At 42.9% G+C, this 21,014-nt stretch overlaps 1 protein-coding gene across 1 annotated transcript; it reads right to left on the bottom strand.

Moving 5' to 3' along the window:
- Positions 1 to 339: 339 nt before the first annotated feature.
- LOC107573502 (trinucleotide repeat-containing gene 6B protein-like) lies at positions 340 to 19,903 on the bottom strand. The gene is made up of 19 exons (XM_016259935.1): positions 19,837 to 19,903; positions 19,062 to 19,135; positions 18,934 to 18,955; positions 13,899 to 14,246; positions 11,752 to 13,638; positions 11,511 to 11,666; positions 9,876 to 10,057; positions 9,709 to 9,783; positions 9,474 to 9,626; positions 8,953 to 9,084; positions 8,746 to 8,868; positions 8,567 to 8,665; positions 6,413 to 6,620; positions 4,776 to 4,895; positions 3,491 to 3,577; positions 3,197 to 3,400; positions 3,065 to 3,129; positions 2,479 to 2,618; positions 340 to 1,007 (listed from the first exon to the last, which is right to left on the bottom strand). The coding sequence occupies exons 2-19, from the start codon at positions 19,110 to 19,112 to the stop codon at positions 644 to 646; spliced, it is 4,416 nt and encodes a 1,471-aa protein (XP_016115421.1). The 5' UTR covers positions 19,113 to 19,135; positions 19,837 to 19,903; the 3' UTR covers positions 340 to 643.
- Positions 19,904 to 21,014: the final 1,111 nt, after the last annotated feature.

Here is a 21,014-nt window from a genome sequence, read left to right as displayed (position 1 = left end):
TTTTGGTGACTTATTTTTCATTCAATAAATAAAAATACACCTCCAGAATACGTTTAATTTTACATATAGACATGTAATTTACCGGTATTTTTTTTTTTTGCATTGTGATATTTTCATGACAATTCCGCTAGCATTTATTCATCACAGTAATATTTGTTGTACAACATATATATATATATATATATATATATATATATATATATATAAATAAAAACTTAGCACATATATATATATATATATATATATACACAGTAGTCAACATTGGATCAAAAAATTTCATGAAAGTTGTCCTAAAAATATATATATGTGTGTGTGTGTGTGTGTGTGTGTGTGTATATGTGCATTAATGCATTACAGTAATTAGAATTAGCTGGGAACTGTCATTAAAAATAATGTCACAACACCAATTTCTTAATGGCCCTAAAATAAACTTATGCACAGTATAAATTCTTTTTCCTTGGAAGTTTAGGGTCAAAAAAAAGAAAAGAAATGTTTTCATGAGATTCACCCTTGTCTTGTGAAAACTAGACTGAAATATTATAATAATGCATGGGCTTCCACATGTTTGGAAACAATCATTACATTGCAGTTTGACACACTTTAAACTCCACGTACCAGTTTTTCAATAACTGACTGCTGTCAATCACAAACTGTCTGTCCCGCCTCCAAGCAGGTTGCCTGGCAACAACCCAGCTGTGCCATCCTCTAACTGAGGACCGCCCCATAGGCTGCTGCCATGGTAACCGAAAGCCACGCCTCCCCAGACCCCTTTCCCCACCCCCTCCCCTGCGCTGTTGCTCCATTGGCTGAGGAGGGCGAGTCCCGGCGCTTCCACCGCCGCATCTCTGTCCGCTCCGGCGCCCACGGGACGCTCAGCCTCTCGCGGGGCAGGGTCAGAGCCAGGCGAGCCATCGGGTGACCCTGCAGCCTGGGAATGTGTGAAGTAACGGACGACGTCCTCCTCGCTCATGAACTCGGCCAGGATGGTGGTGTTTCCCAGAACGCACCTGAACATGAAAACACTTCAGATCACTAAAATAGTCAATAAAACTTACTAGAAAGTTCTTGCATTCATGTTCGAGATTTATTCAATTTATTAACATGTTAACACTTCCGGGGTGTTGATGTGACCTGCGTTGTGAACTCAATCAGGCATGTTTTGCATCAACCAGCCATTTAACAACAGTAAATATATTTGAAACAGGTCAAACAGTTATTGATTTTGACATTAATACAGTATCAGTAAATGGAGAACTCTAAATATGACGACTGATTGATCTGTACATCTATGCAAATAAAATATCTGAAATATTGAAACATCTAAATATTGTATATGAATAAAAAGAAAATATCATTGTATTAAGTTTTTATAAAATTATGTAATTATATAGTATAATATTATACAAAGCATAACTTAAATATTTAAATTCTATATAAATAAAATTAAACCAATAAATAAATACTGTACATTTTGTAATTGTATAGCCTAGTATTATATTATACAAAGTATAACTTAAATGATTAATTCTACTAGGGGTTATTATAGTTAACTAAAACAAAAACTATAACCATTTTCTTGGAATAAATGTTAATTTAAAAAAAACTTGATAAACAAATGAATAACTATATAGACATTTAAAAACAACAAGTACAAAAGATGACAAAAAAAACAACAACAAAAATACTAAAACGTAAATAATAAAGAAAAAAAAAACTTAAAAAAAAAAAATTAACATGAAAGCAGAAAATGAAAATAAAACCTAATTTACAATATTAACAAAAACTATAATAGTGTCTGTGTGGGTAACCATGGCACCTAACGTTTTTGCTGCTACAAACGTGATATCGCCAGCTACAGGGCACTGAAGGTACTATATCTTGTGTGTTTCTGCCTTTACTCACCCAAACTTATCAGCGAGGCTACTTTACTGAACGTGAGCACATTAGCGGGTAGCTGTGAATCGCAGGTGTTTCATATATGAGCACGTCTAGTGCAAGAAGGCTTTGACTACTTAATTTTACTTAATATGTGACCCTGGAGCACAAAAGCAGTGTTAAGTCGCTGGGGTATATTTGTAGCAATAGCCAAAAAAACATTGCATGGGTCAAAATTATCGGATATTATCATTAGGATATTAAGTAAAGATCATGTTCCATAAAGATATTTTGTAAATTTCCTACCGTAAATATATCAAAACTTAATTTTGATTAGTAATATGCATTGCTAAGAACTTTATTTGGACAACTTTAAAGATGATTTTCTCAATATTTTGATTTGTTGCACCCTCAGATTCCAGATTTTCAAATAGTTGTATCTCAGCCAAATATTGTCCGATCCTAACAAACCATACATCAATGGAAAGCTTATTTATTCAGCTTTCAGATGATGCATAGTGAGTGAGTGGGTGAGTGAGTGAGTGTGTGAGTGTGTGTGTGTGTGTGTGTGTGTGTGTGTGTGTTTGAGATAGTGTGACTCACATATGCAGGGCGCTCTGGGCTTTGGCGGCTTCATGAGGGCTGCAGTAGCGAATCAGAGCGCTGCCCTGCGTCAGGCCGAGGTGAAAGGTCAGAAGAGGGCCGTGCTGCAGACAGATCGTCTTTAGGGTCGAGCCGTCAATCTGCACACAAACCACAGGAAAACACAAAAATCAAATGCTTTGCTGTACTAAATATCCTGACAAATACAGTAAAACCACTTAAAACCGACATGCAATTAGCAGCAAATACTTCAGGTACACACCATTGCTGCATTTATTTGATCAAAAATAGTTTAAAAACTGCTAAAACTGAAATATTATTACAATTTAAAATGAGTTTGTGAATATATTGTAAAATGTCATTTATTCCTGTGATCAAAACTGAATTTTCAGCATCATTACTCCAGTAATATTACTTTTTATCATATTTTTGATCAAATAAATACAGTGAGCAGAATACTTCTTTTAAAAACTTATTAAAATCTTTGAACAGTAGTGTGTGTTTGCATTTATATATGTGTGTGTGTTTGTGTATATATATATATATATATATATATATGCATGTGTGTGTGTGTGTTTGTACACACCTGCGGCGTGAGGTTTCTCAGTAACAGCCATGATTTTCCCGCTGAAGCTCCACCATCGCTCCACTCTGAAGAACACGGGACATGAACAGGTTGCTCTTCACATACGTCTGTGTGAATGTGTGCTTGCAGTACCTGATTTAAAGGGCGGCTCTGGGCCGCTGGCTCCGCCCCCCCACGCCCTGGGCATCCAATGCCCCTCCCCCGCCCACAGCTGCTTCTGACTGGAGAGACCCGGAGGGGGGCGGGACAGGTGAGAAGTGCTGCGATTGGTCCGCCATGATTTGCCGTGTCCGATGGGCTCCGGCGGCCAACTGGACTTCAGCTCGGAGTATTTAGCTGGAAACGGCATGAGGAGATGCGAAATTCTACCAACATGCTAAATACAGTTTAAATGAAAATGCGCAAAGGTTTTTAACCCACCGTTACCTGTGCCGTGTGCAGCGAGGGGCGTGTCTGAGGCACTGTATGGCCAGGCACCAGGTGAAGGCATACAGGTGTTCAGAGAGTTTGACCCTGATCACAGACAGACACACAGTTACATTTTCAAGTATGCATAGCAGATCAAATTCCTAAGGCCTCTAAATGAAAAAACTTTGCTGAAATAAAACTGAACACAATCTACTGCATGCCTTCTGCTGCCTGATTGATAGATTAAACTTTAGTTTCCCCCCCCCAGTAAACTATACAAACGTCCAGCTTCACATGATTTTCTCGTGTCGAATCTTGACTGATTTTATCAAGTAAAGGTCAGAATAACTGCAGTCATATCTCCAGATGAACTCTTACTGGACTGAAACAGCTCAGCATTACTTGATTCTCCATCAATCATTTATTAGAGTCTCAAATCTGATCATCAGGATCTTTTGAGGAGCCTCTACTTCTTCATCTCTCGATCGCTGCATTATATGTTGTGATCATTTCAATCTCATCTTACTGAGAATGGAGATATAGAGTGACGACTGATATTTATAGCATTTTATGTCAGTATCAAGTCAAGTCAAGTCAAGTCTGCTTTATTGTCAATTCTTCCACATGTACAGCACATACACACAGAGAATTGAAATTGCGTTACTCTCAGGCCCTTGGGTGCATACAGATAACATAAATACAGATTAAATACAAAATACAAAATACAACTATACAAATAAGGTAAAATGTAAAAATATATATATAAAGCACAAGGCATATGGAGGATAGAGTGCAAACCAATACTCACGACAATATGCGCGCTTGGAAACAAATAGACGCGACGAATGCGTACAAAAACACTGCGACTCACAAGACAAAAAACACGAAAACACCTTTCTGTCGGGAGAGAGAGAAGCCGCAGCGTGTGAACGCGCCGCCATTTAAATGCTACCTGCTCTATACTGTTAGAAAGATCTCACTGATTTACATTACAAGCATTTTCATCTTTTTGATCATATAAATATCAGCATCTGCAGCAAATCGCATATTTTTGCTCAGTTTGAGTCGCTGTTCAGTTTATAATATATTCACATAGAGAACAGCTATTTAAAATTATAATTATATTTCACAATATTACTGACTTTTTTTTATTCTTTAAAAAAGAAAAAATCTAATTCTGTTTTTTTAACAGTAGTGTGGCTATGCCTAAGAATCAGATTTGAGCTTTTGATAGTGAACAAAGTCAAGACAGATTAGGTACTTCAAAACAAGGAAATCACTAAAGCTCTGGTGTGAGTGTTACCTGGAGGCCAGGTGGGGTTGACAGGAGGTGTGTCGACCTTCCCTCCTGTGCTTCGGTGCCAGCTGCCACCCAAAACATCGTATTGAGAGAACGAGGAGCCACTGGCCTGCTTGCCCGGCCCTGAACACACACACACACACAGAGCTCAACATCTATCCAATCAGTGCTACTGTCATTCATTTTCTCAAATTACATTTTTTTTTCCATTTTTAATCATTAAAGAGTCATTCAATTATTCTAATCAAAAAGAATGTTTAATCAACTGAATTAATAAAACCTTTAAAAAATATATATATATATATATTACATATATATATATGTAATATACTAACATTTGAACAATAACAGATACAATGCTATGAAATGTTTTGTTGTTTTTCCAAAATTTTGTGCTGTCCATTTTTCTGGATTCTGTGTTTTATGATTTTATTAATAATAAATGTATATATATATATATATATATACACACATACACACAGTATACATTCATGGTAATCAAATGAATCCACAAAACTTGAAATGATATATCAGACAATTTCATGGCAAACTCTGAGTACATAAAAAATTGCATTAGCAATTATATAAGCTCTTTCACTTTTATATTTGAAAATAAAAATAATTGATATATTCACATTATGGGATTCATTTGTTTGTTTATTTTATTTAACATCATAGCAGCAAAGGCTATTTCATGGCAAATTTCAGAGCAGTATAAATTCAAATCATCAACAATAAAACTTCAATGACAAAGAAAATTAAAAATTAAAAAATTCTTTACAGCAAAATAAGAACATAGCTCTTTTTTAGAAGCTCTTAGACTTTAAATGAAACTTACAAATGAAAATCTACTCATCCTCAGGCCATCCAAGATGTAGATGAGTTTGTTTCTTCATGGGAACAGATTTATTTAATTCATTCATTGAATGAATGAAACATTAATTTCTCAAACATTCATCAATTCCTTTAATTACATTTTTGAATAAAACCATCCTCTAATATCATTTAAAGCAGCAAATTCCAATAAAATATGCTCAACAGTTAAAGGGATAGTTCACCCAAAAATGAAAATTCTGTCATTAATTACTCACCCTCGTGTCGTTCCAAACCCCCTAAGACCTTTGTTCATCTTCGGAACACAAATTAAGATATTTTGTGGCATGTGGCGGCGCTGACCCATATCCGGCGTAATGATGTTATAACGCAGGATCTGGGTCAGCCCCAGCGCACGCTCGCGTCATGATACTGTCGTGAACGCGCGTCCACAAGTGACGTAGTAGAGACGAAAATGTGGAATAAAGCCGTATTTTTGCTTTCTTTGTGCAAAAACGTACTCTTGCAGCTTCGTAACTTTGCAGTTGAACCACTGATGTCACACGGACTACTTTGTCAATCATCTTGGTACTTTTCTGGACCTTGAACGTGGTAGTTACCTTGCTGTCTATGGGAGGGTCAGAGAGCCCTCAGATTTCATCAAAAACTTCTTAATTTGTGTTCCGAAGATGAACAAAGGTCTTACGGGTTTGGAACAACATGAGGGTGAGTATTTAATGACAGAATTTAAATTTTTGGGTGAACTAACCCTTTAAAGACGTTCATTCATTCATTCATACATGTGTTTGAGGAGGTGGGGTCCTCACCTGTGAAAGCAGCAGGAGCTTTGCTGTGCAGCTCAGATCCTCCCATGGCTGCATGCACTGGCCCATCAGACTGTTTGTGTGCATTCATGCCCAGCTGGTGGAGATGTGCGTCTGGGTGTTTGGGGACGTGTCCTCCCATGGGGGGCGGCGAGAGTTTGGGCCCACCAACACCCTGCTGCTGCTGCAGAATTGCCATGATCCGCGCCAACTACAAAGAAAACATACGTTAATGAGACAGACTATGTCCATTCAAAATGTTCTTTCAAAGCATGGGTATTTGCATTACAGTTAATATACCTAAAAATCCTTAAAACAAAATGAATTTATTTTTAGAAGCAACACGGAATAAGATATTAAGACTTATTATAGATTTCATCTTGATTGTAATGTTATATTGACCTACGCATAAAAAGTGTAAATCTGCCAGTTTGCCAAGTAGAGAAAATCAATGAAAACAGGAGCCAGTTGCATAAAAGGTTTAGACTGGTCTTACAAGATAGTAGGGCTGGGTATCGATTCAGATGTCCTGATTCGATTCTATTTCGATTCTCGATTTTTTATTACATTCAGTGAATATAGTTAATACAAATGCTATTGATATTTCTCAAAAAAATGAACAGTAAACATCAGTTTACAAATGGTGAATTAATAAAAAGAAATTAAGCCACATGCCTGTATTTTAAACCTATACTTTTTTTGTATGGGTCCTTTTTTAAACAATAATAGGGCCCTATAAAATGTTCTTAATTTTTCTGGTAATCAGATGAAGGCATAAAATATTAATTCAATTTATCCTAATCAAATGAAAATTAAACCCTTTTATTTTTTGGCAAACAAAGTGCAGCACAACAGAGGTTTACTGTTCAAATTAAAAAGAAAACAGATGTGATTATTCCTTTAAAAATAAAGATTTATTAATATTTATTAGCAGTAGTAGCATTGAGTCTTCAGACTGCTAAACAGTAATATATTCTGACAGTTTCTTAACGTTAAACTAAACTTTTTTGACGGGTTGCCGTGAAGAAATTGCAGCTGCTGTGTTATGTGATATGACGGTAGTTTTCTCAAACGAAACGGTAAATGCTAATGAAGTGACCCTCAGAGCAGCTGAAGATGACATTTTAAGATTCACGTTAATCAGATCTTATTTTAAATGTGTGCTGAAATAAATCCCGGAAAAGATCGATTCGCGGCTTTTGAGAATCGATATCGAATCGACATAGTTTAAAAGAACGATTAATTGAAAAATCTTTTTTTTTGCCCAGCCCTACAAGATAGTCATCTAATTTTTTTCTTTAAGACTAGTCATGATTTTTTAAAATTCAGATACATAAAAGCATAGATTACTCAAAGTTACCATAAATCCAAAAATAAGACTGATTACTTAATGGCTAACTGCTGGTTGGTCAAACTCATACCTAAGACACTGTCTTAACACAGAGGTTAAGCTTATGCAACGGGCCCCAGGTCTTAATATCTTGTGCCAAGAATTTTTAGATACTTTAGCAAGGGGAAAAAAAAAAAAAAAAAAAAAACTAATTTGTATTAAGAAGTCTTTTTTATTTTTATAAACAGTGTTGAAAATTCACTAGTGCAATTAGTTATAATAATTTCATAGGATTTAAATTTTTTTTTTAAATAGAAACCATTTAATGAACTCTTAAACAAAATCTTTAAATAAGTCAGCATATGCATTTTGTATCATATTTGATATATCAGGCTTGTATGGCTCATATAGTCTGATATAGTGAGAATATGGAGGAAAAAACAGCTCAGTTTTATTCAGAGACAGTTTTACCCTTGCTGATATTTAAATGTATATTTATATGTATGTATATTTATTTGGCCAAAAGACAAAGAATGAAATTCTGATAGCTTGTAATGCAAACCAATTGTAAGATTGATGATCAAAATGTATGATGAAATGCTATACAATCCTGACTGAGAGGTCATTAAAAACAAAAATGTTTCTAAAAAGCCTGATGATCATATTTGATGCTGACATTTGATGCTGACATTTGAATATGACTTTATTTATTTATTTTTTAAATGGTGAATGGACAACTAAGGAAACTTGAGTTGCTTCAGTCCAGTAAATGTTCGTCTTGAATATTAGTCAGTAGGGGGCGCTGTGCTGTTATTTGGATGCTGTACCTGCTGTGGGTCGTGCTGTTGTCTCACAGGAGGAGGAAACTTCCTCTGATTCAGAAACTGCTGCTGCTGCTGTTGTTGCTGCAACAGGAGCTGACAGGCCTGAGATAGAGAATGTACATAAAACATTAAAACAACACTTTTTAAACACCTTACATCATAGGGCTAAATGTGATACATACTAGTTGAAACTGTTGCATGTGTGGATGAATGCCACTGAGCATGGCGAGGTGTTGGGGGGAAAGCTGTGGAGGGAACATGCCTCCACTAGGGGGTGCCATTGGCTTTAGAATTGGCCCAGGAACCTGCAGAACAACGGAGGAACCATGATATGACTGTGAGCTAATAACATCCATTTATCAGTGTTAAAACCAAGAACACAAACTGACCTGAGGCGGCAGGAACTGATGAGGCACTTGTGCTCGTATCCCAGGGGAAGGGTTTAAGGGGTGCACACCAGCCTGATGAATCCCTCTCAATGGTGGAATCCCACCACCGCCAAACATACTATGACCTCCAACCTTCAAAATAACAGCAAAGAAGAGCAACAGCTAAAGCTTAGGGCTTTAGAGGGTTTTTAGTTCGAGTCCATTAAAATCTACCAATGGACTTTCACCCTTGTGACCTTGAACAGCCGGCATGAAACAGAAGCGGCAATGGACTTCCGTATGGTGATGTACTTTCGAGTGAAACCGCTTGTCGAATATGACCCCAAAAAAAGCACTTGATATTGAGTAGCATCAGATAGATCTGATCTCACAGGTTGCTCCAGGGTCACTCAGGGCTGGAATAAGTCCAGCTGCTTTTCGTTCTCGAGAGGGTTTCTGCTTTTATATGCCATGGGATATTTGTTATTAGATATGACTCTCTTTGTCCTTCAGTGAAGATGGGATTGGATGCGTCTCAGTACCTTGTCCATGTAAGGTCCGGTCTCCCCGCATGGCGTCTCTTTGGACATCTGTGAGCGGAAAGCTCCCCCAGTCCTGCCGCCTCTCCGCATCTCACCATCATTCATTCCTCTCCTGTCGTGCCTACTATCGTGACCCATACTGGAGTCTTCATCCTGAAAAACACATACAGCATATTTCTACACAGCTGCAGCAACACACAAGAGCAGATCAGCAAAGTGGTAACGACGAGCTTACCATAACACTCATGTTTGCGAACTGCCGAGTCACAGGAGATGCCCACGAGTCCCCACTGTTGCCTTTAAAAGGGCTCTGGGGGACAAACTAAAGGGTCATTTAGGAGTCGATAAGTTTTCCCTAAGTCAAAAAGCCTTGGGGAGGTCAAAAAAGAGCTCCCAACATACCTTAGCGTTGAGTCTCCTGGCCCCCTGACCTTGCCCCCAGCCCCCGGAGTTGTATGTGGACATGTTGCTTTGAGATCCCCGACTGCCCCAAACACCAGTGCCACCATCCTCTTCCTCCAAACTGGAGTGTCGGGATACATTCGAGCCTTCCTCACCCCATCCCTCTTGCATAGACTTTGAACCTTAATAGTAAATATGAAGATCAGCTCAAATGACACACTTGAAAAGTTCCACAATTAATTGGCAACACAATCACAATTACGGCTGCCATGATTACCTAATTGTTACCTAATTGTGAAAATACTTAATTAACAAGCATTATATTTAGATTTACTCTCATTGTATCAAATGTTACCATTTACAACATTTTTGCAGTGCTTAACATTTCCATTCATCAACTCTGCAAACATATGTGTGATTGGTTGCAATAGCAAACGCAATAGCAAATCACCAAACCAAAATAATGTTAGTGACCAAATATGCAATTATGTCCGGCAATTTTACTGATTTCTAACAGAGTGCTCTATGGACCAGTTTGGAGGTGTAATCTATATAAAAAACACAACATGCAGTTACCCACAACAAAAAAAGTATTTTAATGTAAATACATTTGAATGTAATCACAATTTCAATATCAAGGGAAATAATCAACAATTAGGATTTTTGCCATAGTCATGCAGCCATTTGAGAAATCCCATTTTACAGTTGTTCTCAGGGTTGCCAGATCAGCGGAACAAAACCAAGCCACTGGCCAATAAAAACTACTTCAATGACTAGCCCCAAAAATAGCCCAAATAATCACTGTATAATAGTAGTTGTGAACACAGTGTGTCTCATTAAGTGCAGTATTATCATTTGTAGAATATAAATTGGGTAGAATGAAATATTTCAATACAAGCATAATTGGTGCAACGTGTCAAACCATTATATTTAGATTTACTCTCATTGTATCAAATGTTACCATTTACAACATTTTTGCAGTGCTTAACATTTCCATTCATCTACTCTGCAAACATATGTGTGATTGGTTGCAATAGCAAACGCAATAGCAAATCACCAAACCAAAATAATGTTAGTGACCAAATATGCAATTATGTCCGGCAATTTTACTGATTTCTAACAGTGCGCTCTATGGACCAGTTTGGATGTGTAATCTATATAAAAAACACAACATGCAGTTACCCACAACAAAAAAGTATTTTAATGTAAATACATTTGAATGTAATCACAATTTCAATATCAAGGGAAATAATCAACAATTAGGATTTTTGCCATAGTCATGCAGCCATTTGAGAAATCCCATTTTACAGTTGTTCTCAGGGTTGCCAGATCAGCGGAACAAAACCAAGCCACTGGCCAATAAAAACTACTTCAATGACTAGCCCCAAAACTAGCCCAAATAATCACTGTATAATAGTAGTTGTGAACACAGTGTGTCTCATTAAGTGCAGTATTATCATTTGTAGAATATAAATTGGGTAGAATGAAATATTTCAATACAATCATAATTGGTGCAACGTGTCAAACGTTTAACCCACAGGGAAAAAATCCTGCCAATGGTTTAAAAGTAGCCCAATTCCTTGCGAAAACCAGACTTGGCAACCCTTGAGCATGTGCACTTAGACAGGCTCTTACCACATTTAGTAGAATGGGAATGCACGTTTCCCCATCCTCCTTCTTTCCCTGGTTCACTGGATTCCCCCCAACCATCAAACGATTTCCCCCAAGCAGCTGTACTGCTGTCCATGGAGGAATCGGAGGGACCACTGCTGCGTGCCCATGTCGCAGGAACTGGAATGTGAACATGTGTTGATGAATGGGATGTTTCTGATTTGAAATGGTTTAACTGCTTCAAAATGCACTGCCGCCTTCTTACCAGAAGTTTTAGATGGAGCTCCAGCCTGTCTCCCAGACGACTGCTGTTGGTCCTGTGAGCTGTTCTTATCCCACAGACTGACGGCCCTGCTGTTGTAGCGTGACGGATCCCCCCATGCAGATGTACCGTCGTCAATTTCCATCTTCCGGTTGATGGACTGTGGCGAGGGTTCCTCCCACCCACTTGGCTCTACAACTGAAGGCATCTGAGGGATGGGCCCACAGGTCCACCCAGACCCTTTACTCTGGTCGTCTGTCTCTCCTGGACGACCCTGATCCTGCAAGGCTTTCGGATATCCCGGCATTTGCTGCTGGGTTTGTGATTGCTGCAGCGGTTGTTGATTTTGGGTTTTAAGTGCTGCTTGTTTGTTTGGTATCCGTGATGGAAGAAGCTTCTCACCCCATCCCTGGTGCTGTTTGACACTGCTGCCTCCCAAGCCACCACTCCGCTGTCCTGACCCTTCCGGGCTGCCCCATAATCCTTCATCCTGATTCTTGCGGTCACCGTCTCTCTCTTCATTCCAGCCTCCACCCTCGGGTAATGGAGTCCACTCACTTCCACCACCCTGGTTCCACTCCGTCCCTTCATTCCTGGTAGTATCTTCAACCTCCTGGCTTTCTCCCCAACCGCTCCCTTTGCGACTATTCCCAACGCTTGTTTCTCCATGCCCAGTCCACCCTTGAGCTCTTCCCACCTGGCCAACCTCCTGCTTCTGCATTTTGGAGCTGGAAAGGTCACCTGCTTCCCGCCAGCCTTCCTTACTACGGGCGGTGTGCTCTTCTACATCCCAGCCAACATTCCCACTGTCACCCTCAAAATCCCAGGAGACATTCTGCTTGATCTGGGTCTTGCCCCATCCTGTGTTGCACAGTACTTTAGGATCCAGGTTAGTGTGATTGATCATGGTCTGTAAGGCTTCCTCTGGGGGGAGGGCCTGACATTTGGAGGGGCTTTGGACCAGATTTTTGGCATCCTCATTGCGTTCTCTGCCAGTTAATTTTCCATTAGATCCATTCCAATCATCATCTGCTTTCTGATTGTCGTCTTCTGATGCCATGCTGTTCGCAAACACTGAAGAGTCCTGTAAACTATCTGTGCTTACCTCAGAGATCTCGCTCACATCCTCTTTTGATGCTCCAGCCGCTGAGTCTGAGGTCCATCCTGTAGCTGCCTGTTTGTTTGAACCTACCGTGTCTCTGTTCAACACTTCCTGAGAGATGCCAGTGCCATCACCAGAACTTCCACCTACTGCATCACTGCTCTTCCCAACAGGGTCTTCTCCTGTATCCCACACTTCCTTATTGGAGACTCCATCATCTCCACCACCATTTGGTCCAGCTTGAAGCTCTGTCCAATCCCCTGTAATGCGCTCTTCGTTCTTGCAGAGTGTCTGGTACTGTGCACTGGCTGGACTCAAGGGTGTGGGAGAAGATTCCTCAGAAGCAGGGTGGAATAAGAGATTTTGACTGGAGGCTGCTTCATCGGGGTTGTAATTTGGATTTAGACCTTGAGTGCCCTCCTGGTCTCCAGAAAGCAGCGGCACCTTGGAATTTAAGTCTTGATTGACACCTTTAATGGATTCTTTATTCTCAGAGTGTGAAGACGCACCTCCTATCGCACTGGCTTCTGCATATTCAGAGAGTTGAGAAGAACTGTCCTTTCCCAGGCCGTCAGACTCATCCATCCCCGAACTGGGAGAATGTGGAGTCTGATCACTATTCCATGAGTCTTCCGGTCTTGGCCATTTCTCAACATCAGAATTATCCTTGTCCATTCCCTGAGCGGAGGGTTGACGTCCTGAGCCCAGCCCCCATGTGTAATTTGCATAAGTGGGAGTGGCAGAGGTGTCAGAAGATGAGTGCAGAGAAACTGAATCTACTGTAGGATCTGGAAGAGAAAAATACACTACATCAGAAAAGAATAAAAGCCAAAAAAAAACAACAACCACATGATTTCCCCCCCCCCCAGAAATTATACTTTTGTTCAGCAAGGATGCATTAAATAGATCAAAATTGACAGTAAAGAAAAATCACAATATTCTACCCCTTACATGGAGATTTACTAAGTATTATAAAAGAACCACACAGCTCTGTTGAATTCATTTTATTAGGTCCTGTATCCAATCATTTTCTTTTCATTCGCCCCACCTGAGTCATCAGCTTGCTCCTGCAGGGGAAGTTGGGGCATGGTGTCCCCTCCGTTTCCGCCCCCCAGCAGCATGCAGGACAGTGGCGGCTGGCCCCTCTTCAGTAGCACTTTTGGTTCCTGTTGGTTGCGGAAGCGCGGGGGCACCTCACGGGGCATGTAGCGCTGGGACACCGCGGAGGGGGGCTGTCCGTTGGCCACAGTGGTCCACTTTGCATTGTTCCCTCCCTCAGGGGGGTCCGATGAACCCCCGACAACAGGACAGGGGGAGTTTTTTTCGTCTGGACCAGGTCGTAATGAAGCAGAGGTAAGGGTTACGAGGGATGCAGGAGACGGAAATGAGCCCAATTCTAAAAGGAGCAGAGCGGTTAAGAAGAAACAAAGTAAAAAAAAAAAACATAGCAATGGATAACATTTCTTAAAATGAGTTTTACATAAAGACAGAACATTTCTGAAATCTGAACTAAACTCTCACTGCACAAACGCAGGAAGTGATGTGATGCATCCTGATAAAGCACAACAGCGACTGCTCACTCATAAACATATCTAAGTTAAATTTTCAAACCTTGGACCAAACCAACACAGAACTAAAAAATTAGATAAAAACTAGTGATGCACCGAATTTTCAGTAACCAAAAATATTCAGGCAAACAGAAAAGAAAAAAAAAGTTTTAGGAGGCGAAACCATTGAGTGAACTGTTTATTAAACATGTCAGCAATGACAACACACTCCAACATGATCAAAAATGGTTTTACAGGGTTTAAAGTGACAGCAGCCTATACTGCGCTCCCTCTTGTCAATGTCATTAACGTTAATCAAACAACAAAAGACAAATAGAAAATATATCACTGCACTTGGCCAAATAACTCTTGTAGCTTTAACAAGTATTAATCTATATTTAATTTATATAGTGAAAAACTTTTTTTTCTATGCAGATGCAACAAATTCACCCCACTAACTCTAGTGATTAATTCTTTCCAAACAAAGCTATTCCTCTGGTGACAATACCTGTATTTATTCATACTGTATAAATACACATTTATTAAAAATATTGCAATGTCTGTTTTTTCCTAATATCTTGCAGCCCTACTTTGAATTTCAATATAACGCAGATCAATATAGTACAGTGTTTCCCACAGTATTACACTCTATGTGTGGCGGCACTTCCCCTGAGGGAAATATATATGTTTATAATATAAATATAAAACAGCAGACGGGCTTATTGAAAGTGCAAATTAATTATCTGCCAGCAGGAGGTGCTTTAAGAGCGGCAGAAATAGCGGTCTCCCCGGTAACGGCTGTACAAAAAACAACACTGCGCTCATGAACGCTGCTTTATCAGGCATTATAGGAAAGATTAAATGAAAATGACATCAAAACTTTTCTGAAGACAATCGGTTTCCTTCAAAAAAAGATACATTCGTATAAAAACAACCGTGCCACGCTTTGACTTTGAACCGTGCAGAGCTCATGTTTATTCAACGAAGTCAAAGCCTTTTGGAAAATCTATTTGTGGTGGACAGTGCAGTAACAGAGACTTGTACTGTATTATTGATTGTATAGCCTATTCAAATAAATTTCTGATACTAATACCAGATAGGCTATATGTTCATGTTTACATATATTACATATAATTACGTACATAAATAAATATATTATGTGTTGGATCAGTTACTCGTGTCGGCAGTGTGCAGCCGACACACCCACCTTAAAGATTTCAATATATTGCTAATCCTGTCCAAAAAAAGACCATAAACATTGCAGATAACACACATCTTATAAAAACAAATCCCATGTGACTGATACACTTCAAATCAGGTGATTTTAGGTCAGTTTTTTGACTGTCAGACAGTGATGCTCTCTGCTGGTAGGGAATAGTAAGATCGATGACAGCTCGAACACTTCTGGTGGTTTCACCGCCTGACGGCAGTTTAGAACGTAATGAGCGATCCAGTAGGGTTGTGACGGTGAGGAAATTTTCCCACCTGTTAATCAACGTGTGACAACACTGGTAATACCGGTATCACCGCGGGGGCGAGGCGTTCCCTCTTTTCCTCACTTTCCTTCACTTTTAAATATTTTGTAAAGTGCTGTGCACATTTTACTTTCACTTTTAAATAGCGGCAATTCGGAGTAAAGCAATTGTTTGTTTGAATTTTCCCTCTTTTCCTCGCTTTTAAATAGCTTAAAAGCGCCGTGCGCATCAATTAACGGCAGTTAGGCGTTAATTGCTTGAATGCAACCACAAAATACAACGCCAAACTCACTTTAGCGTATATATATAAAACATAGAACTTGTATTAACATATACACCATGCTATAGGGCAGGCTATGTCTAATATAAAATAACAAATAACTTACATAAAGTTTATATGTACAAAACTGGAAACAAGTAAACATGTATAATATATAACCAAATAAATAAGAAATGTAGAACGTTTATTAGCAAAACGAGTAAGAATGCTTGGAGGCACGGCATACACCTTGATGTCAAATAAAATAAATAAATGACAGTTTAAATAAAGTAAAAATCAGCAAACAATGTGGAACCAATTAAATAAGAAACGAATGTTTAAAAAAACTTCCAAAATCACTTTAGATAAACGGCAAAAGTCAACAGGCTTTTCAAAATCCAAAATATTGCCAAACAGGCGCTTTTGCATCTCGTTTCGAAACTAAATCATCCGCGATCCTCTCGTCTGTCTCACCTCACTCGTCTCTTCTGTCTCACCTCGCTCGTCTTGTCTCTCCCGCATCTTGTCTCTCACCTCGCTCGTCTCGTCTGTCTCTCCTCGCTCGTCTCGTCTGTCTCTCCTCGCTCGTCTCGTCTGTCTCTCCTCGCTCGTCTGTCTCTCCTCGCTCGTCTCGTCTGTCTCTCCTCGCTCGTCTCGTCTCTCCCGCATCTTGTCTCTCACCTCGCTCGTCTTGTCTCTCACTCGTCTTGTCTCTCACCCCGCTCGTCTCGTCTGTCTCGCCTCGCTCGCTCGCTCGCCTCGCTCGCTCGCTCGCCTCGCTCGCTCGCTCGCCTCGCTCGCTCGCTCGCCTCGCTCGCTCGCTCGCCTCGCTCGCTCGCTCGCCTCGCTCGCTCGCTCGCCTCGCTCGCTCGCTCGCCTCGCTCGCTCGCTCGCCTCGCTCGCTCGCTCGCCTCGCTCGCTCGCTCGCCTCGCTCGCTCGCTCGCCTCGCTCGCTCGCTCGCCTCGCTCGCTCGCTCGCCTCGCTCGCTCGCTCGCCTCGCTCGCTCGCTCGCCTCGCTCGCTCGCTCGCCTCGCTCGCTCGCTCGCCTCGCTCGCTCGCTCGCCTCGCTCGCTCGCTCGCCTCGCTCGCTCGCTCGCCTCGCTCGCTCGCTCGCCTCGCTCGCTCGCTCGCCTCGCTCGCTCGCTCGCCTCGCTCGCTCGCTCGCCTCGCTCGCTCGCTCGCCTCGCTCGCTCGCTCGCCTCGCTCGCTCGCTCGCCTCGCTCGCTCGCTCGCCTCGCTCGCTCGCTCGCCTCGCTCGCTCGCTCGCCTCGCTCGCTCGCTCGCCTCGCTCGCTCGCTCGCCTCGCTCGCTCGCTCGCCTCGCTCGCTCGCTCGCCTCGCTCGCTCGCTCGCCTCGCTCGCTCGCTCGCCTCGCTCGCTCGCTCGCCTCGCTCGCTCGCTCGCCTCGCTCGCTCGCTCGCCTCGCTCGCTCGCTCGCCTCGCTCGCTCGCTCGCCTCGCTCGCTCGCTCGCCTCGCTCGCTCGCTCGCCTCGCTCGCTCGCTCGCCTCGCTCGCTCGCTCGCCTCGCTCGCTCGCTCGCCTCGCTCGCTCGCTCGCCTCGCTCGCTCGCTCGCCTCGCTCGCTCGCTCGCCTCGCTCGCTCGCTCGCCTCGCTCGCTCGCTCGCCTCGCTCGCTCGCTCGCCTCGCTCGCTCGCTCGCCTCGCTCGCTCGCTCGCCTCGCTCGCTCGCTCGCCTCGCTCGCTCGCTCGCCTCGCTCGCTCGCTCGCCTCGCTCGCTCGCTCGCCTCGCTCGCTCGCTCGCCTCGCTCGCTCGCTCGCCTCGCTCGCTCGCTCGCCTCGCTCGCTCGCTCGCCTCGCTCGCTCGCTCGCCTCGCTCGCTCGCTCGCCTCGCTCGCTCGCTCGCCTCGCTCGCTCGCTCGCCTCGCTCGCTCGCTCGCCTCGCTCGCTCGCTCGCCTCGCTCGCTCGCTCGCCTCGCTCGCTCGCTCGCCTCGCTCGCTCGCTCGCCTCGCTCGCTCGCTCGCCTCGCTCGCTCGCTCGCCTCGCTCGCTCGCTCGCCTCGCTCGCTCGCTCGCCTCGCTCGCTCGCTCGCCTCGCTCGCTCGCTCGCCTCGCTCGCTCGCTCGCCTCGCTCGCTCGCTCGCCTCGCTCGCTCGCTCGCCTCGCTCGCTCGCTCGCCTCGCTCGCTCGCTCGCCTCGCTCGCTCGCTCGCCTCGCTCGCTCGCTCGCCTCGCTCGCTCGCTCGCCTCGCTCGCTCGCTCGCCTCGCTCGCTCGCTCGCCTCGCTCGCTCGCTCGCCTCGCTCGCTCGCTCGCCTCGCTCGCTCGCTCGTCTGTCTCGCCTCGCTCGCTCGCTCGTCTGTCTCGCCTCGCTCGTCTGTCTCGCCTCGCTCGTCTGTCTCGCCTCGCTCGCCGCTCGTCTCGTCTGTCTCACCTCGCTCGTCTCGTCTGTCTCACCTCGCTCGTCTCGTCTGTCTCACCTCGCTCGTCTCGTCTGTCTCACCTCGCTCGTCTCGTCTGTCTCACCTCGCTCGTCTCGTCTGTCTCACCTCGCTCGTCTCGTCTGTCTCATTAAATCTGATCTGTGATGCGACTGTCGTTCGGCACGCTACATTGAGCAGCCGCGTTCAGTTTTTAATTGTAGTGTCTGTTCTTTTACTGAACGAAATTATTTTTATTACTATAAAAATTCAAAACGACGGTGGGGGTCGGTGCCGCGGTGGGCAAGTGACGTAACCGGTGTTGCGGCTTAACACCGTCAGCACCGTCTATCGTGGCAAGCCTACAATCCAGTAATTTTAATCAAACGTCACTTACCCAAATCAAACACAAAAGCAAATGACTAACCTTTTGCGCCGTCTTCAGAGTCCTGTAATAAAAACAAACTGCTTGTCAGATGTTTGCATGCACATATGCAGCTAATGGATGTTTTCTGGAGTATGTACAATGTTAAACCCAGCCAAAGCATTGCCCACCTCCTGATGACTGCTGTCTCCCGTCTTATGGTGACTTATGGTGTCTTCCATGAACTGCTGCTCCTCTCCTGCTCCTGTGACACCACACACACATCACATTACTGCACTGTTTTATAGATAGACGCAGTGTATGTCCTGTATGCATGCCGTGAAAATCTTTGCATCAAGCCAGGTCATGAAGCAGTAAAGATTTTATTCTACTGTTTTTGTGTTAATACTTGCAAACTTTCTTTCACAAGCCCAATGCACAACATCACACTGATGGCAAATGGTAAAAAAATAAACAGATACATACATCATGGCACTGAACGATGACCATACTACGAGATTAGTTCTCTAGTGTACTTCAAAGACCAGTGTACTACACGAAATGAACTATCGGGTTTTGCCATAAAGCTGATTTATTTATCTCTCTGCTTGAACTTACCAAGCTAGCATGCTAATTATGGCGCATTCACACACACAAACGTTCAAACGCACAGACAAATATGCTTTGATATCACTTAAAGCAACTAGAAAAGGGTTACTTGGATCATTTCGGGCCACGAAAATGTATGTGAGTCTTCTACACATTTAATTATTCAGCGGATATCGATGGTACACAGATGAAGTGATCAAAACTAACTTAAATGCATGATGATACGTTCCTCGGAATTACAAAGACAGCCTTCAAACATGACTCTAACAGATTATTTCACATGTATACGTTTGTATGTTGCTGTTAGCGCGATATATGTTGTGTACGTTTGCAAATGTTTGAGCTTGTTTTGCTCACCTCAGTAAGTCCGGCCTGCAGCTGCGCACTGACGCCGCGCCGATCAACATCCGGGTATCAGGTCACATAAACACACACACACACACTCACACACACACACACTCACACACACACACACTCACACACACACACACTCACACACACACACACTCACACACACACACACTCACACACACACACACTCACACACACACACACTCACACACACACACACTCACACACACACACACTCACACACACACACACTCACACACACACACACTCACACACACACACACTCACACACACACACACTCACACACACACACACTCACACACACACACACTCACACACACACACACTCACACACACACACACTCACACACACACACACTCACACACACACACACTCACACACACACACACCGCTAAACAGGGGTACTAATAAAAGGTGCACCTGGTTCTTAAAATTCTTCGTATGTTTATTGATTATTCAGCTGCGGGCGCCATCTTCTGGCGAGATGCGGGAATTCATTCGGCACGTGACTCTCAGAGTGCAGTATGGCCATTCTCTAGCCGTTGAGCGTGCACCAGTTGTACACTCGTTTTTGCAGTGCATTGTGGGATTGAATGAGTGCACTCGAGAACGTCCACTATGGTTTCGGACACCACTAAAAATGGCTGTTCCCTCAAATAGTGCCCTATTTAAGGGTATAGGGGGCGATTTCGGACACAGCCCAGAGGTGTGGGGTGAGGTTAAAGGGATAGTTCACCCCAAAATGAAAATGTGATGTTTATCTGCTTACCCCCAGGGCATCCAAGATGTAGATGACTTTGTTTCTTCAGTAGAACACAAATTATGATTTTTAACTCCAGCCGTTGCAGTCTGTCAGTCATATAATGCATGGCAATTTAATGCATCTGGCGTAGTTTACGTTAATGGGTGTGTTGATATCCAGCCGAAGAGCAATCAAGCATAACTTCAGGCGAGCAGGCTCAGAAGTTGGGAATAGGCTACGTGGAAAGTTACCACTCCCGAATGAGTTTTCGCGAGAGAACGTAATCTTTTAGTTTTAAGTCGGTTTGAACAATCCGGATAAGCACAAGTACCATTTTGATTAGCCGTCGTACCTACAATGACTGTGCACTGTGTAAACAATGAGTGACGTATACGCACGCGAGATCACTTCCAGCGCTG

This window comes from Sinocyclocheilus grahami, unplaced genomic scaffold (genome assembly GCF_001515645.1).
Source record: "Sinocyclocheilus grahami isolate Dianchi unplaced genomic scaffold, SAMN03320097.WGS_v1.1 scaffold1962.1, whole genome shotgun sequence".
Taxonomy (NCBI): Eukaryota; Metazoa; Chordata; class Actinopteri; order Cypriniformes; family Cyprinidae; genus Sinocyclocheilus; species Sinocyclocheilus grahami.
Note: the sequence above shows the minus strand (reverse complement) of the source record. Positions and strands in the feature narration are given on the sequence as shown.

Bases quoted from the DNA above. Each gene is read 5' to 3' on its own strand.
- LOC107573502 (XM_016259935.1), bottom strand. From the start codon at position 19,112: ATGGAAGACACCATAAGTCACCATAAGACGGGAGACAGCAGTCATCAG. The intron at 9,627-9,708 runs GTAAGCTCGTCG...TGTGTTTTTCAG, and splicing joins TCGCAAACATGAGTGTTATG to GATGAAGACTCCAGTATGGG. The intron at 1,008-2,478 runs GTGAGTCACACT...TTTCATGTTCAG, and splicing joins GCCCAGAGCGCCCTGCATAT to GTGCGTTCTGGGAAACACCA.